Source organism: Trichosurus vulpecula, chromosome 3 (genome assembly GCF_011100635.1).
Source record: "Trichosurus vulpecula isolate mTriVul1 chromosome 3, mTriVul1.pri, whole genome shotgun sequence".
In the NCBI taxonomy this organism is placed as follows: Eukaryota; Metazoa; Chordata; class Mammalia; order Diprotodontia; family Phalangeridae; genus Trichosurus; species Trichosurus vulpecula.
The window spans coordinates 177,174,519-177,192,402 of NC_050575.1; the positions used below are offsets into that span (position 1 = coordinate 177,174,519).

Below are 17,884 nucleotides of genomic sequence, written 5' to 3' on the forward strand. Positions count from 1 at the left end.
GAAAAGGCCACCTTGATGCTGAACTGGATGCACTCATGGCTCAGACAGGGTGTGTTGGGCTCAGACCCTGAGACCAATGATTAAAGCCAGCCTTCCTTTTAGAGACTGTTCTTCAAGTTCATAACATCTATACAGACCCTGAGTTTAACAGATGAGAAGACCTGACTAGCTGGAATGGTCTATCATAATGGGTTGTGGCCTTTATTCAGTTATTTGTACACTTTGTGTATACCTTTACTTTTTCATACTGTGTCAGATGAAACATTTGTGGGTTTTTTTCCTTTGGAATTGGTTTTTTTTTTTTGACAGGAGTATTAGTCTGATATTTAACCTAATTGTCAAAGCATTTAACACCATCTTTTGTGCTATTCTTATGAATAGGATATAAAGGTGTGGGTTAATCTTTAGTATAACTAGGTGATTTTAGAAGTAATTAAGTGGCTGGGCCTGAAGAGTAGTCATTAATGGTTAAATATTATCTTTGGAGGTTCTTTCCATTGGAATGTCCCAAGAATCTAGTAGTCTCCAAGAAAAGTCTGAGTGACCTTGTTGGGTTTTATCAATGACTTGGTTAAAGGCATAAATTGCATACTTGTCAGATTTGCAGATGACACAAAGTTAGAACCAGTAGCTAATATGGATGGCAGAACCAGCATTCACAAACATTTTTATAGACTAAAATGATTATATGAAATGAATAAGATAAAATTATTAGGGATAAATCTTATACTTGGCTTAAAAAGTTTAGTTTTTCCAAGTAAGAGATTTGTGGATTTAGACATTAGTTCATCTGAAAACGAACTAGGTGTCTTAGTGGATTGCATACTTACCATGAGATAATACCGTAGAGATGATGGCCAGGAGTAGGTTGATAACTGTCCCATTTTACTACATCTTGGTCAGGCCACATTTGGAGTATTACGTTCAATTTTACACACTACATATTACAAAGGACATTGATAAGTTGGCAGTATACAATTCCTAGGAATGCAACAAGGATGTCAGGAGTACCTCAAGGTCATGCCAAATGAGTATCAGTTGAAGGAGATACAAATCTTTAGTCTGGAGAAGAGAAAATTAAGTGAAACTGTCCTTAGATATTTTAAAAGCTATCATTTGAAAGAGGGATTAGATTTATTATGGTTTTTCCCAGAAGACAGAACTAGGAGTAATAAATAGATGGAAGCTGCAGAACTGCAAATTTATGTTTCACTTAAGGAAAAACATCCTAAATGGTAAGCACTGTCCCAAAGTGAAACCTAGCTTTGTCTTATTGTAGCCAATGGCTGCCTCGGGAAAGTAGTGGATCCTCCTTTCTTAGAGCTCTTCAAAGAAAAGCCTGGGTGACCTTGTTGAGTATGCATGTTATAATGAAATTTCTTATTTAGCTCCTAATTCTATTAGATGGTCTTTTAGGTTCCTTTGAATTTCTATAGCCTGCGATATCATTTTTAAAAGATATTTTAAATGTCAATACTATATACCTTGGTACTCAGTGAATTAAATGGAAAGATGTCCATGGGTAAAGGAGACACTGAGTAATATGTTGGAATATATGATTTGGGATTAAAAAATCAGGTCATATGTTTGTAAGTTACTTGAGAGCTTTTGGCTGTATTTCTTGAATATTCTCTTTGAGAAGAGTCAAAAGACCTTATATGGTGATCATCAGATATCACAACAGGAAACTGCATCTTCATAACAGGACAAAGGTCAAAAATCAATAGCATATTGGAATTGATTATAAATATGAGAACAAGGTATTGATTTTCATGACAGCAGCTCTAATTAAAACTTTTTGAAATAAGCTATTCAGGAAAATGGGAATTAGATAAAAATAAAGATAGTGACTCTTTAACTGCATTCTTTAGATCTTATCCCAGTGTAAATTCAGTAGCATCATAATAATGAAAACCAAAATACCCAGTAAATTCCCCAGCTACTGAACACTTAATATTCTTGCTAAATAGAGAGAGGTAACAATGAAGGACAATACCTCTTGTAGTATAAGCTTATTTCTAGAACAGGAACAATGAAACATTGTAGTCCACTCAAGTTATCAAAAATCTAGAATTTTTTTCTTTTCAACTTTTCGGTAATTTCTTTATAATTTTCCTATAATGCTGTTATTTAGCAAATTTGAACCTAAGTCATATTCTCTTTCCAATGCACACAGTGTCTGTGAGTGATAGTTGGCATATATTTGTGGAAACCTAGCTAGGAGGCACATTACTGGGGCAAACATAGGCTTAGGGCAGTGGCAGCTCACATCTGTGGACCTCACTAATTAATAATCCACACCACATAAAGGTGCTTCTTTGCTGGCTAGTTCCCTTTTGACAGTTATTCCTCTCCTACTGGCAAAGCCATTGATGAAACAATGGGAAATTCTTTTAACTGAGAGCCCTCCTTAACCAGGACACTTAGAAAGTGTTGTCCTCTCTACTTGTTCAGTGACAAGTAGTTTCTTTAAGTCAGAAAACTGCAAAGCTCTTCATGTTGCCTCTCTGGGCAGTACAGACAAATTCCACCAGCTTTTCACTCAACATTTAGCTTCTTCCAAAGCCAAACCTATTTTCCAAAAAGTACAGCTCCTAACAAAACAGATGGAAAATCTGTTTCCTCTAAACCCGGTAAGGTTAGAGGAGAGGAAGCAAGGCTTCCAGGAGGTTTCCCCTTCTTCAAGCTGTAGATGGCATTACAGAGCAATAACTTCAAGCCAAACTTTACATAGTTAGGATTCAGCTCTAGTCCGTCCAATCAGTACAACAGCTGAAGAGCTCACTTAACTGACCCACCCTTCCTGCCAGCCAATCAGCGAAGTAAAGTCTGTCTTCCTAGCAAAGCTTCTCCAGAGTTGGCTGGAATCTCTTTCACTCATATAGCCTTCTGTTTTCTGTCTCCAACTTCTATGATTCTTCCTGCACTCAGATTATTCTTCTGCTTTTGATGTCTCTCTTCCTCTTGATTCTTTTCTACCTACCCATATTTGCCAGTGCCTCATATCAGAATCTCCTAGTGATTATTCAGTCATCTTTATTTTACGAGGTATAAAACTTAAATAACTTACCTTTCTGTCTGGTGTGAATCCATCAAAAGACCCTAAATAGTTCTGTGTTTTATAATTTTTCAGTTATTACCTTTAAAGTTGTGGAAATAGAGCTGGAGCTAATGAACCGTGGTGTTCTGTAGCTATTGTTTCCTCAGTCGTTGCTTTTTCTTCAAATGTATCATCTCAGTACATTTATCTGAGGGGACAGATCACTTTATGGTGCTGAAAGAATATTCTTTTATCTCTTCTCAGCATTTCACTCAAGGGGCTTCTTTTCAGCTTGATTTTAACAGTTCTATATAGAAATCTTCTTTTTCTGTCCCTTTCAGCCACCATTCTCTTCACATACAAAATACAATACCTCACACCTTTCCCAACTCTATAAAATCTTTTGTGCAACATATGCATTAATTAGTGATCCTTGATGAAAATATGAAGGGAGAGTCCTTAGCAGATGATCTTCTATAGCTGAACACATTCCTAGTCATATATGACTAAAAGTACAAAGAATAAAAAAAATCAGGCTGGATTTATTGTGTTTTGATTTCACAAAAATGTTTGGTTTATTAGAGCAAACATAGCCTTAAATTCTCTTTAAACAAACTATCTCCCATGCATACATTAAGACCATACAAGATTCCTGGATAATGCAGCTATTTAAATAATTTTGCCTAATCTTTTTATTATCAATACTGGGCAAGGCATAAAAGGGGAAGGTTTACATTCACCATTGGTTTTTGTCATTTGAATGAAGCATGTCCAACAAAGAATCCAGATCCTAGAGAGATTTCCTATAGATAGTAAAGTCCTTTACATGCTTCTGTTTGTGGATGAAATTATGCTGATTTTTTTCAAGTCTCAGTATACTGAGGGAACTTCTTAATGAGATGTATGGTTGTTCAAAAGTTATTCACCTAACAGTTCACATTGGAAAAACCAAGTTGGTGAAGAATGCCTATTCAGTGGAGTATGAGATACAGTTGAGTGAGCAGTAAATTTAGTCAGATATATATATATATATATACATATATATATATATGTGTATATATATATATACACACACACACACACACACACACACACACACACACACACACACACACGAAGGGCACAGGGTGAGTTGAATATGAAGGGATGATATCTAAAAAAATAAAATCAATTTAAGGGATAAGAGAGAAATATATTGAGAGAGGGAGAAAGGGAGAGATAGAATGGGGTAAATTATCTCGCATAAAAGTGGCAAGAAAAAGTGGTTCTGTAGGAAGGGAAGAGGGGGCAGGTGAGGGGGAATGAGTAAATCTTGCTCTCATTGGATTTGACCTGAGGAGGGAATACCATACACACTCAATTGGCTATCTTACCTCACAGGAAAGAAGGAGGAAGAAGATAAAAAAGGGGGGACGATAGGAGGGCAGACGTGGGGAGGAGGTAATTAAAAACAAACACTTCAAAAAGGGACAGGGTCAAGGGAGAAAATTCAATAAAGGGGGATAGGTTAGGGAGGAGCAAAACATAGTTAATCTTTCACAACATGAGTATTGTGGAAGGGTTTTTACATAATGATACGCATATGGCTTATGTTGAATTGCTTGCCTTCTTAGGGAGGGTGGGTGGGAAGGGAAGAGGGGAGAGAATTTGGAACTCAAAGTTTTTAAAAACATGTTCAAAAACAACAAAAAAAAAGTTTTTCCATACAACTAGGAAATAAGATACACAGGCAATGGGGCATAGAAATTTATCTTGCCCTACAAGAGAAGAAGGGAAAGGGGGATGGGAGGGGAGAGTGGTAACAGATGGGAGGGCTGACTGGGGAATGAGGCAACCAGAATATATGCCATCTTGGAGTGGGGGGAGGGTAGAAATGGGGAAAAAATTTGTAATTCAAAATTTTGTGAAAATCAGTGCTGAAAACTAAATGTATTAAATAAATTAGAAAAAAATAAATCTACTCACAACCTGGCCCTAATTAAAAAAAAAAAAAAGAAAATTCAAAGGGTTTCTTTGGGAATATTTAGAAAGGAAAATGGTGGTCACTAAGAGTCAGCCTAAGGTCACTGGGCATGTCATGTTAAACTGATGAGTTTTTGGGTTATGGAGAGGGGAGTGGATGCTTATAAAGATGATAGTATACCTGAATTTCAGCAAGGAATTTGGTAGACTTTATTGTTGATAACTGTATGCACAAGCTGGAGATAATGTGGTGGTGGTGGTGGTGGTGGTGGTGATGATGATGATGATGATGATGATGATGATGATGATGATGATAGCTGACATTTATATTGTGCTTACTATGTGCCAGGCACTCTGCTGAGTTTAATAGTATAGTAAAGTTGAATGACTAGACACGGAAAATAATGATTAATCTCTGTCATTGTCGAGGGTTGTATCTATTAGAATGATCCAGTGAGAAGTCTTCCTCCCTAGGATATCCAGCATTTTTTATTCATTATTATTCACTTGGATGTGGGCATGCATGGACTTGTTATTATACTTGAGATGATACAAAATTGTTTGGCCTGGCTCATATGTTGGATGACAAAGTCAAGATTTTAAAAGGTCTTGACATGCTAAAATGAGGGATCAAACTAAATTTACTAAGTATCAGTCTAGTACTTGGGTCTAGAAAATTAACAGCACTGATACAAGACAGAAGAGGCTTACCTAGACAGTTGTTCTTTTGGGAGAGATCTTGGGGTTTTAGTGAACTACAAATTCAACAGTCTAGATAGAAGGTGACTGATTATTTGATTGAACTGGGTGTGTTTAGCCTTAAGAAGAGAAGACTTGGTGATCACATGATTATTGTGTTTAACTATTTAAAGGACTGTAATGTATAAGAAAATGTATACCTATTCTTTTTGGCTAGAGGCTAGAACTACATGAAATGGGTAGAAGATATATAGAGGGAAAAGGAAATTAGAAGTGTCCAGAACTGGAAAAATTGCACCAGGACTGAATAGGTTTCTTGTTACCAGTGGTCTCCAAATGGTGGCTATTTGGCTACTTGTTAGGGATGTCTTCAATCTATCCTTGTATACTGGTTCCTTCCCTATTGCCTACAAGTAGTCTCCTCATCCTTAAAACAAACTCTTTCTGAATCCTGCCATCTCTGTTAAGTATAGTTCTAATTTTTTTTTTATGCCAGACTCTTTGAAAATGCCATCTATACCTGGTGCCTCCACTTTCCTCTCCTTTCATTCCCTTTCGTAACACTATACGTTTTGCCTTCTGACCTCATCACTTAACTGAAATTGCTCTTTCCAAAGTTACCAGTGATCTCCTTATGACCAAATCTGATGACCTTTACTCCTCCTCCTCTTCCACGACCTGTCTGCAGTATTTGACTCTGTTCTTCACTTTCTCCTCCTGAATCCTCTCTCCTATCTGAATTTTTGTGACACTTCTCTCTCTTCTACTTGTGTGACTACTTCTCAGTCTCCTTTGCTCATTCATCGTCTGTGTCATGCCCCTTAATTGTGGTGTACCTCAAGTCTTTCTCCTGTGCCTTCTTTTCTCTTTTTACCTTCTCTTGGTGACCTCACCAGCCTCCTATTAGGTTTAGTTACCATCATTAGATTATTAATAGATCTGTATATCCCACCTTAGTCTCCCTACTGAGCCCCAGTCGCATATTACCACCTACCTGTTAGATATTTCTAGCTGGATATCCTCTCGTCATCTCAAATTCAACATGATAAAAAGAAAATCATCATCTTGTAGTTCTTGTTTTTCTTTTTCCTTTTAATATCCCATCATTTCTCACCTGGTTGCTCTCCTGGACTTCATCATTGTTTTCATTCAGTTCATTCAGTAAACACTTATTAAGCACCTACTATATGCCAGGCACTGTGCCAAGTGCTGGGAATAAAAAAAAGAGGCAAAAGGCAGTCCCTGCCTGCAAGGAACTTACCAATATGATGAAGGGTCCAGCATGCAAGGAAATATATAAAGCAAACTCTATACAGGATAAATACACAATTATTAAAAGAGGGAAAATACTGGAATTAAGATGAGTTAGGGAAGGCTTCCTGTAGAAGGTGGGATTTTGGTTTGGACTTAAAGGAAGCCAAGAAAGTCAGTAGGTTATTTATTCCCTGATATTTTCTTTCCTCTTAAATCTGTGGGGGTGGGGGTAGGGTGAGCCTCAGTCATTTGTTTATCTGTGGAAGTTTCATAAATTTCTACACAAAACTGTTGGGATGTGTGTGTACTTTTATATGTTTGTGTTCAAACCCCCCATTGTCTTCAGATTGAAGTACAGTTAATCTGATGCCCACTTCTGTGCTTCTACATTTTGTACCTTCTCATGCATCCCACTTAGGAGAGAGAACAATTTCTGCCCCTTTCTTCCTTAGTGTATTCCTCCCTTCTTTCTCCTCCCCCCCCCCCCCCCCAAAAAAAAAAAAACAAAAAAACTCCAAGGACAGAGTTTTAAGAATCTCAGAGAAGCCCCAGGAGCTCAACTATCCCTGTCTGAGTTGTGGTATCACATTGTTTGGCACCAGAGTAATCACTGTCTGCTCTTATTCCCAAGACTTCCTAAGGTCCCCCCACTGTGTGGCTTTCTGACTGTACTCTTGCTGCCTACACAAATGGAGCCTTGCAGGTTGTATATATCCTGTCTCTTCATAGTGTCATTTGCTCTCCTAGAGGATCTCCTTTTCCCCTTGGCTCATGACTTTCTGGTTTACCTTTTGTCATTTCTGGGTGGAAGAAGTCACATAATGTACTTTTCATTGGATTTCTTGATCATTATTTGATCTTGTGTGAACTTCGTGGCTTTACTGTGTTGGTTGTGTGGGAGCTGGGCAGTATTCCTCCTGTTCAGACAGCCATCATGTTAGGAAGTTATCTATTCTGGTTTTGGTGATTTACCATTTGCTAATGACTATCTGTAGTGTATTCTGGCTCAGTTCTCTCAAAGTCTTATGCTCTTCTGTCTGGTCATATGGAATGTAGAAGTACAGTAGAGTAATAATGCAACATTTTGAATCTAGTTTTGTGAATAGTTAAGCATAAAAGAGAAACTTATTCACTTGCATAAATGTAAATTAGCCCTTTCCCCTCCACTTCCTTTATTGGGTATCTCTATTTTATTATCATATGTCAAAATTCTCCTTCCCTCTGATAAGGCTTATACATCTTATCTTGAGAGGTTTCTTCATTATGTTTTGATTACTTTCCCATTGAGCCAGTCCTATTCCTTCCATTTTAACTGGGTTTGTGGATCTTCTAAAACATTCATACTTCAGTGTGGATTTCCCCATGTTTCTGAGTTTTCCTGGGTTTGTATTTGCTGTAAGATATAGATAACAGTATAAATATTGCCCATTCTAAATAAAAAATAGTACTCTGTGTTTACCCCTCATAGAGCTTAACCTTACCCACTCCAAATCTTTACCAAAGTACTGACAGTAATTATTGGGGCTACCAATATATGTGGAAATTGTTTGTGTTGTGAGCTATTTGTAACTTTTTCTGCACATAAAACTGAAGAAACCTACTTTTCCTTTGGAAGATACTGGATGTTGGATGAGACCTCAATTAATGATTCTTAGTATCTTAAAGAAATGGTAGAAAATAGAGCAGAAAGGAAGGTAGTATAATTCTTTTCTATTTGTTTCTCCTTCCACATTATCTCTCATTCTTTATAGTTACTTCTGAATCATTAGAAACTTTTTCCACACCCTCAAATTGTGCACCTGTGACTATTAGCTCCTGAAATGTCGGGTCTCAAATGAAATAGTGAGAATTGGATAAATAAAGAGATATCCATTGTTTTTTTCTTAATATTATTTTTATTGTTCTTTTGTTTCATATCACCTTTATGAATATGTCTCTCCCTTCTTTTATGCTGCAAATCATCCTATTCAACAAATATTAACAAAGAAAAGAGTAAGAGAGCAATTTTGCAAAATTAACCAACACATCAACTGAATCTGACAGTGTATCAAATATTCTGTACCTAAGTCCCTTCCAGCATCAAATAGAAGCATTTTCTTAGATCTTCACTTAGACCAAATTTTGTCAATAAAATTATGTAGCCTTTTACTTTTGTTTCCATTCTATTTCATTTCCAGGCTTTTTTCTCCACCATAAAAAATTCCACTATGAATATTTTGGTGTATATGGGACTTTTCTATATTTCTTTAACTTGTGTGTGTGTGTGTGTGTGTGTGTGTGTCTACCTTGAAGATCATAGTGTCTCCCCCTTCCCCCCACCCCCTATTTTTTTTTAGCATTGTTGCAAATTGCATTCCAGATTGGTTGGACCAATTCATAAGTTTTCCTACAGTGTATTACTATACCTGTCATCCTACAGCCACTCCCAACAATGGCTATTTCCATGGTTTTTTTTTTTTTTTTTTTCATTTTTTCACAGTTTACTGAGTATGAAGCGAAACTTCTGAGTTGTTTCTGTTTTTTATTTCTCTTATTTTTAGTGATTTGGAACATTCATATGGATGTCAATCATTAATTATTCCTTTTTTACAGACTACTTTTCATCACTTATTCATTGAGGAAAGCATCTTGCTTTTTAAATATATGTTAATGCCTTTTACATCTTAGATATCAAACCCTTATTAGACATTTTGGTGGCAAAGATTTTTCTCCCAATCTATGGTCTTTGTTGCATTGTTTTTGTTTATGCAAAAGTTTTCCAGTTTTAAGTAATTAAAATTATCTCTTTTATCTTTTATGATATTCTCCACCCTTATTTTGATTAAAGATTGATTCTATTCTCTCTTATCCATAATTGTGAAAGGTACTTGTGTAATTTTTTGTGTTTGTATTCGTTTGTTAATTCAGGTTTTGCATCTGTTTTAAGCTTATTATGTTTTATAGTATAAGATGTTAGTTTAAAGCCAGTTTCTGTCAAATTGCTGTAAACTTTTCAGGAGTTCTTGTCAAATGAAGAGTTGTTCCTCATATAATTTATGTTCTTTTTGTTTACTGAACATGTAGTTATTGAGTTCACTTATTTCTTATGCTTGCTTTTCTAGTCTTTTCCACTGATTAACTTTTCTATTTTTTAACTGGTACCAAATTGTTTTAATAGTTACTACTTTATACAATTTGAGCTTTAGAAGTACTCCATTGTGTTTTAATAAATGTTTTTGAAGTACTAACATTTGAATTCAAGAAAATCTGAAGGACATTGTGATATGATAATTTTTTGTCCATTTCATTACACCAGTCTCTTGAATGTCTTTAGTATGATCATCCTGTGAATGGCATTTCCTTGTGTTTTACCTGAGCAGAAAGTCAACTTCAGAGACATGTGAATAGATCAACATGAAAAGAATAGCACTACCATGTGGAATTCACTGGCCTCGTTTCAACCATTTTAGGTTTTTGAGGGAAATGAACAGTTGGGTTTATATTCATCAGATCCATTTTATTTGTCTAGTGTTGTTCATATTCATCAGATCCATTTTTTATTTGTCTAGTGTTGTAAGCATAAAACTGAAAATTGTTTGCTGTTTATAAATGAAAAGACTTTTCTTTATCACTGTTTTTTTTTTTTTCATTTTTTATCTTTTAATTTTTCTTTCAGGATGCAGAGGGCTCTACATGCTTACACCTAGCTGCCAAGAAAGGACACTATGATGTGGTTCAGTATTTGCTCTCAAATGGACAGATGGATGTCAACTGCCAGGTAATGTTCACAGTTATGGAATGGACCTCTAATGCCACAAATCATGCTATACCTTATTCCTCTGAGAAGTTGTTGCCAAGTAGTGGTAGAACTTTTTTTTTGATTAAGATTTTTATTTTTAGTGTAAAACACTCATTTCCACATAATTTTGAGTTCCAGATCTCCCCTCCCCCCCAAAAGATGGCATGGAATCTGATATATCTTCTACATATAACTTCACATTAAACTTATTTACACAATAGTCAACTTGTAAAAGAGAATTATGACTAATGAAATGGATCATGACAAAGAAGAAACAAAGCTAAAAAAACCAAAGGAAAAAAAGGACAGCAAATAGTTTGCCTCAATCTGCATTCAGATTCCCTAGATCTTTCTCTGGATTTAGATAGCCCTCCCCATCATGAGTCCTTTGGAGTTGTCTTTAAACCTTGTATGGCTGAGAAGAGCCATGTCTATCAAGGTTAGTCATCACAGAATCCATATATCTGTGGTTGTGCATAATGTTCTCATGGTTCTGCTCTGCTCATTCAGAATTATATCATGTAGGTTTTTCCAGATTATTATAAAGTCTATATCTTCCCCATTTCTTACAGCACAATAGTATTCCATTACATTTATATACCACACTTTGTTTAGCTGTTCCCCAGTTGATGGGCATCCCCTTGATTTCCAATTCTTTGCTACCATAAAAAGAACCGCTATAAATATTTTTGTACATATGGGTCCTTATCCCATTGGTGTAATCTCTTTGGGATACAGCCCTAGAAGTGGTATTGCTGGGTCAAAGGGTATGCATATTTTTATAACCCTTTCGGCAGAGTTCCAAGTTGCTCTCCAGAATGGCTGCATCAGTTCACAATTCCACCAACAATGTAGCAATGTTCCAATTTTCCCACATCCTCTCCAGCATTTATCATTTTCCTGTTTTGTCATGTTAGCCAGTCTGACAGGAGAGATGTGGTACCTAAGAATTGTTTTGATTTGCATTTCTCTAATCAATACTGATTTCGAGCTTTTTTTCATATGCCTATTGATATCTTTAATTTCTTCCTCTGAAAACTGCCTGTTCATATCCTTTGGCCATTTTTCTATTATGGAATGACTTGTATTCCTATAAATTTGCCTCAGTTCCCTGTATATTTTAGAGATGAGGCCTTTATCAGAGACACTGGTTGTAAAGACTTTCTCCCAATTTTCTGCTTCCCTCCTAATCTTTGTTGCATTGGCTTTTTTAATATAAAACCTTTTTGGTTTAACATAATCAAAATTATCCATTTTGCATTTTATAATGCTTTCTATCTCTTGTTGTGTCATGAATTCTTTTCTTTCCCATAAATCTGATAGGTGAACTATTCCTTGCTTTCTAAAACTGCTTATATATCAGCCTTTATTCCTAAATCACGAACCCATTTTGACTTTATTTTGGTATTTGGTATAAGGTATTGGTCTGTGTCCAGTTTCTGCCCTACCATTTTCCAATTTTCCCAGCAGTGTTTGTGAAATGGTGAATTCTTAGCCCAGAAGCTGGCTTCTTTGGGTTTATCAAAGAGTAGATTGCTATAGTCCTTGACTACTGCGTCTTGTGTACCTAACCTATTCCACTGATCCACCACTCTGTTTCTTAGCCAGTACCAAGTAGTTTTGATGACTGCTGCTTTATAGTACAGTTTAATATCTGGTATGTCTAGGGCATGTTCCCTAGCATTTCTTTTCATTAATTTCCTAGATATTTTGGACCTCTTGTTCTTCCAGATGAATTTTGTTATTACTTTATCTAGCTCTGTAAAATAATTTTTGGTTGTTTGATTGGTATGCTGCTGAATAAGTAAATTAGTTTAGGTAAAATTGTTATTTTTATTATATTAGCTCAGCCTAACCATGAGCAACTTATGTTTTTCCATTTATTTAGATCTGACTTTATTTGTGTGAAAAGTGTTTCATAATTATGTTCATATAGGCACTGGGTTTGTCTTGGCAGATAGACTCCCAGATATTTTACAGTGTCTACAGTAACTTTAAAAGGAATTTCTCCTTCTTTAAAAGGAATTTCTCCTTCTATCTCTTGCTGTTGGACTTTGTTAGTAATGTATAGGAATGCCAAGGATTTATGTGGATTTATTTTGTCCTGCAACTTTGCTAAAGTTGTTTATTATTTCAAATAGTTTTTTACTTGATGCTCTAAGTGAATCATCATGTTATCTGCAAAAAGTGATAATTTAGTTTCTCCTTTGCCTATTCTAATTCCTTCAATTTCTTTTTCTTCTCTTATTGCTATAGCTAACATTTCTAGTACCAAATTGAATAATAGGGGTGATAATGGACATCCTTGTTTCACCCCTGATCTTATTGGGAATGCATCTAGCTTATCCCCATTACCAATAATGCTTGTTGATGTTTTTAGGTAGATGCTATTTATAATTTTAAGGAAGACTCCATTTATTCCTATGTTTTCTAGTGTTTTTAATAGGAATGGGTGTTGTATTTTGTTAAAGGCTTTTTCTGCAGATGATCATATGGTTTCTAGTAGTTTTGTTGTTGATATGATCAATTATGATATTTTTCCTAATATTGAACCATCCGTGCATTCCGGGAATATATCCTACCTGGTCGCAGTGTATCATTCTCCTGATAAGCATTCTTTTTTCTGATATTTTATTTAAAATTTTTATGTCACTATTCATTAGGGAAATTGGTCTATAATTTTCTTTCTGTGTTTTAAATCTTCCCAATTTAAGTATTAGTTCCATATTTGTGTCATAAAGATAATTTGGTAGGACTCCTTCACCTATTTTCCCAAATAGTTGTTCTAACAACCCAGCTAGCAGCTCCTGTGGGGGCATAAGATCCCCCCACAGCCAGCACCCAGGAGGCTGCCGGGACACCGGGAAAGCACAGGTTCTTTTTATCTGCTTAAACAAGGAAAGCACGGTGAAGGGGTTTATCCAGCATTCAGTTAGCATACAAACAGCATTCATTTAGTTCAGGGGAAAAAACGCCAGCACTCAGTTAATTCAGGGGAGCAAAGAGACAAGCAGCAAGAGATATACCAAATACAGATTCATTCACGTACTTCAGGGGAAAAAGCCAGCACCCTGAGGTTCAAAACATTGATTTAGTTCGGGAGAAAACAAACCAGCATCCCGAACCTCAAAACCAAAATACAAACAAATTACAAATATCAACAGACAGACCCAATACAATTCATAGTTACCAACATCTGGGCTCAGCCCGAGAGCAAGGGCTGGCCCCAAGTCACACTCCCCACCGCTGCTGTGCCAACTGGAAAAGGTAAAAAGGGGATCTTCAAGCTTTCCTCTCCCCTCTTATAGAGTTTTTGACATCATCAAGCGCTGCCTGTATGACCAGGGCAGATTGGTTCTTCAGCTGGCCCCTCCCCCTAGAGTAGACCAGGTTAACACCCAATACGGCGTGGCTCTGGAGTTAACAACTTACCTCAGCCAGCCCCATGACTCATCACACAGGAAGTTCTCTGATTCCTGGCATGGTCCCTGGGCTTCCTGCCCCAGAAGAGCAAGCCCCAGGGTCCAGAGGCTCAATGAGGTAAGCTGAGTCATTCAAAGAAAACAAAGGCCATTCTGGTTACAATAGTCTATAAATTATAGGGTTCAGTTGTTCTTTAAATGTTTGATAGAATTCACATGTAAAACCATCTGGCCTTGGAGATTTTTCTCTAGGGAGTTCATTGATGACTTGCTCAATTTCTTTTTCTGAGATGGGGTTATTTAGGTATTTTACTTCCTCTTCTGTTAACCTGGACAATTTATATTTCTGTAAATATTCATCCATTTCCCTAAGATTGTCAAATTTATGGCCATACAATTGGGCAAATAATTCCTAATTATTGTTTTAATTTCCTCTTCATTGGAGGTGAATTCATCCTTTTCGTTTTTGATGCTGGTAATTTGGTTTTCTTCTTTTTTTCTCATCAAATTGACTAAAGGTTTATCAATTTTATTGTTTTTTTTTTTCGTAAAACCAGCTCTTGGTTTTATTTATTAATTTAATATTTTTTTATTTCAATTTTATTAATGTCTCCTTTGATTTTCAGTATTTCTAGTTGGGTATTCAATTGGGGATTTTCAATTTGTTCTATTTCTGGCTTTTTCATTGCATGCCCAATTCATTGATCTCCTTTTTCTCTGTTTTATTCATGTAAGCATTTAGAGACATAAAACTTCCCCTAAGAACTGTTTTTGCTGCATCCCATAAGTTTTGGTATGTTGTCTCATTATTGTCATTCTCTTTCTCTTTTATTTTAAACTTTTATTATTTATTTAATAGTTTGGTTTTCAACATTGATTTCCACAAGATTTTGAGTTACAAATTTTCTCCCTATTTCTACCCTCTCCCCCATTCCAGGATAGCATATATTCTGATTGCCCCGCTCCCCAGTCAGCCCTCCCTTCTGTCACCCCACTATCCCCCACACCCCCGTCTGCTTTCCCCTTACTTTTTTGTAGGGCAGGATAGATTTCTGTACCTTATTCCCTATATATCTTATTTCTCAGTTGCATGCAAAAACAACTTTTTCTTTTGAGTCTCTGATTTAAAACTTTGAATTCCAAATTCTTCCCCTGTTCCCTTCCCACTCACCCTCCCTAAGAAGGCAAGTGATTCAACATAGGCCACACGTGTATCATTATGTAAAACTCTTCCTCAGTACTCATGTTGTGAACGACTAACCATATTTTGCTCCTTCCTATCCTATCCCCGTTTATCTAGTTTTCTCCCTTGACCCTGTCCCTTTTCAAAAGTGTTTGCTTTTGATTACCTCCTTCCCCTATCTGCCCTCCCTTCTGTCTTACCCCCTTTTTATCCCCTTCCCCCTACTTTCTTGTGGGGAAGATACCCAATTGAGTGTGTATGTCATTCCCTTCTCAAGTCAAATCCGATGAAAGCAAGATTCACTCATTCACTTTCACCTGCCCCCTCTTGCCTTGCAATAGAACTGCTTTTTCTTTTGACTTTTATGTGAGATTATTTATCCCATTGTATCTCTCCCTTTCTCCTCCCAATATATTTCTCTCTCACCCCTTAATTGAATTTATTTATTTATTTTTATATGTCATTCCTTCATATTCATCTCACCCTGCTCTTTGTGTGTGTGTGTGTTTGTGTGTTTGTGTGTGTGTGTGTGTGTGTATTCCCTTCAGCTACCCTAATACATAGAAAGGTTTCATGAGTTACAAATATCATCTTTCCATGTAGGAATGTAAACAAAACAGTTCAACTTTAGTAAATCCCTTATGATTTCTCTTTCCTGTTTACCTTTTCATGCTTCTCTTGAATCTGGTGTTTGAAGGTTAGATTTTCTGTTCTGCTCCAGTCTTTTCACTGAGAAAGCTTGAAAGTCCTCTATTTTATTGAAAGTCTGTATTTTCCTTGGAGCATTATATTCAGTTTTGCTGGGTAGGTGATTTTTGGCTTTAATCCTAGCTCCTTGGACCTCTGGAATATCATATTCCAAGCCCTTCGATCCCTTAATGTAGAAGCTGCTAGACTTTGTGTTATCCTGATTGTGTTTCCACAATTTGCAAATTTCTGGCTGCTTGCATTATTTTCTCCTTGATCTGGGAGCTCTTGAATTTGGCAACAATATTCCTAGGAGTTTTGTTTTTTGAAGCTTTTTCAGGAGGCGATCTGTGGATTCTTTCAATTTCTATTTTACCCTCTGGCTCTAGAATATCAGGGTTGTTTTCCTTGATAATTTCTTGAAAGATGATATCTAGGCCCTTTTTTTGATCATGGCTTTCAGGTAGTCCAGTAATTTTTAAATTGTCTCTCCTGGATCTATTCTCCAGGTCAGTGGTTTTTCCAATGAGATATTTCACATTGTCTTCCATTTTTTCATTCTTTTGGTTCTGTTTTATAATATCTTGATTTTTCATAAAGTCACTAGCTTCCACTTGCAGGTGTTTGGAGTGATTTGGGGGAGATCTTAAACAAATCCCTGATTTCCAGCTGCCATCTTGGTTCCACCCCTATTGTCATTCTCTTGAATAAGGTTACTAATTTTTTCTATGATTTGTTCTTTGCTCCACTCATTCTTTGAATTAGATTATTTAGTTTCCACTTAATTTTTAGTTTATTTTTCCATGGTTCTTTATTACAAATAATTTTTATTGCATCATGATCTGAAAAGGATGCTTTGACTACTTACCTTTTTCCCCTAGCTACTTCTTCCCTCCCTTCTGACCACTCCCCTTCTACCACCTGTAGGACAATTTTGATTTCTATACTTTTTAGGGTATGTAGGACAAGTTTCATTTTTGTACTTATTAGGTTATGTTATTTCCTTTTTGAACCAAATCTGATGCGAAGAGAGCTCAAATACTGCTCTTCTCGCTCCTTCTTTCCCTCTCCTATAATATGTTTTTGTGTCTCTTCATGTGATATGATTTATCCTTTCCTACTACCTCCTTACCTCTTTAAAAAAAAATCACTCCCAGAATCATCCCTTTATATCTCTTAATTCTGTATTTTATCATTATATCAATTCTTTTATAGTGATACCCACAGTCTATGTATATCCCTTCCAGTTGTCATAATAATTGTACTATTCTCAAGATTGACATACCGTATTTCCCCATGTATAAGACACACCTGTTTTTCGAAAAATTTGGGGTCTAAAAGCTGGGTGAGTCTTATATAGAGGTTGTAGATTATTTTACTTGCATTTCCTGCTTGTTTGTGCTTGTTTTTGCACTTGTAGATTTTTTTACTTGCATTTCCCACTTTTTCGTGCTTGTTGTCTTTGCTCTCATTGTTTCACATTTGTTACTGGTATATTAGGTTACATTTTGCCATGTTCTGCCCAGAAATGACTCAGAAAAGATTTTCGTACAACAGCCATGAGAGACGAATGGAACCAATGGATGAAGTCTTCTGGGGACAATTTGACACCAGCAGGAAGAGTGAAGAAACGAACTATAGGAGAAATTTCTACCTGGGTGAAAAAATCCTGGGATATTATCAAGACTGAGATCGTTGTCAAGTCATTTAAGAAGTGTGGCATTTCAAATGCCATAGATAGAACTGAGGGCGAGGCAATATATGAAGACAGTGATTCGTCATCAAGCATAGATGAAGCCAAGCCAATGGATGGGAGTTTTGACAGTGATTAGGAGTTGTATGAATTTTATGATGAATAA

At 36.3% G+C, this 17,884-nt stretch overlaps 1 protein-coding gene across 7 annotated transcripts in view; it reads left to right on the forward strand.

Annotated features, from left to right (window-relative positions):
- EHMT1 (euchromatic histone lysine methyltransferase 1) overlaps positions 1-17,884 on the forward strand; it is a 304,570-nt gene that overhangs the window by 212,478 nt on the left and 74,208 nt on the right. For all 7 annotated transcript variants that reach the window (XM_036749452.1, XM_036749451.1, XM_036749450.1 and 4 more), the window contains one exon: positions 10,611-10,712. In XM_036749452.1, the coding sequence (XP_036605347.1) occupies positions 10,611-10,712 (102 nt within the window). The remainder of the gene's footprint in view (positions 1-10,610; positions 10,713-17,884) is intronic.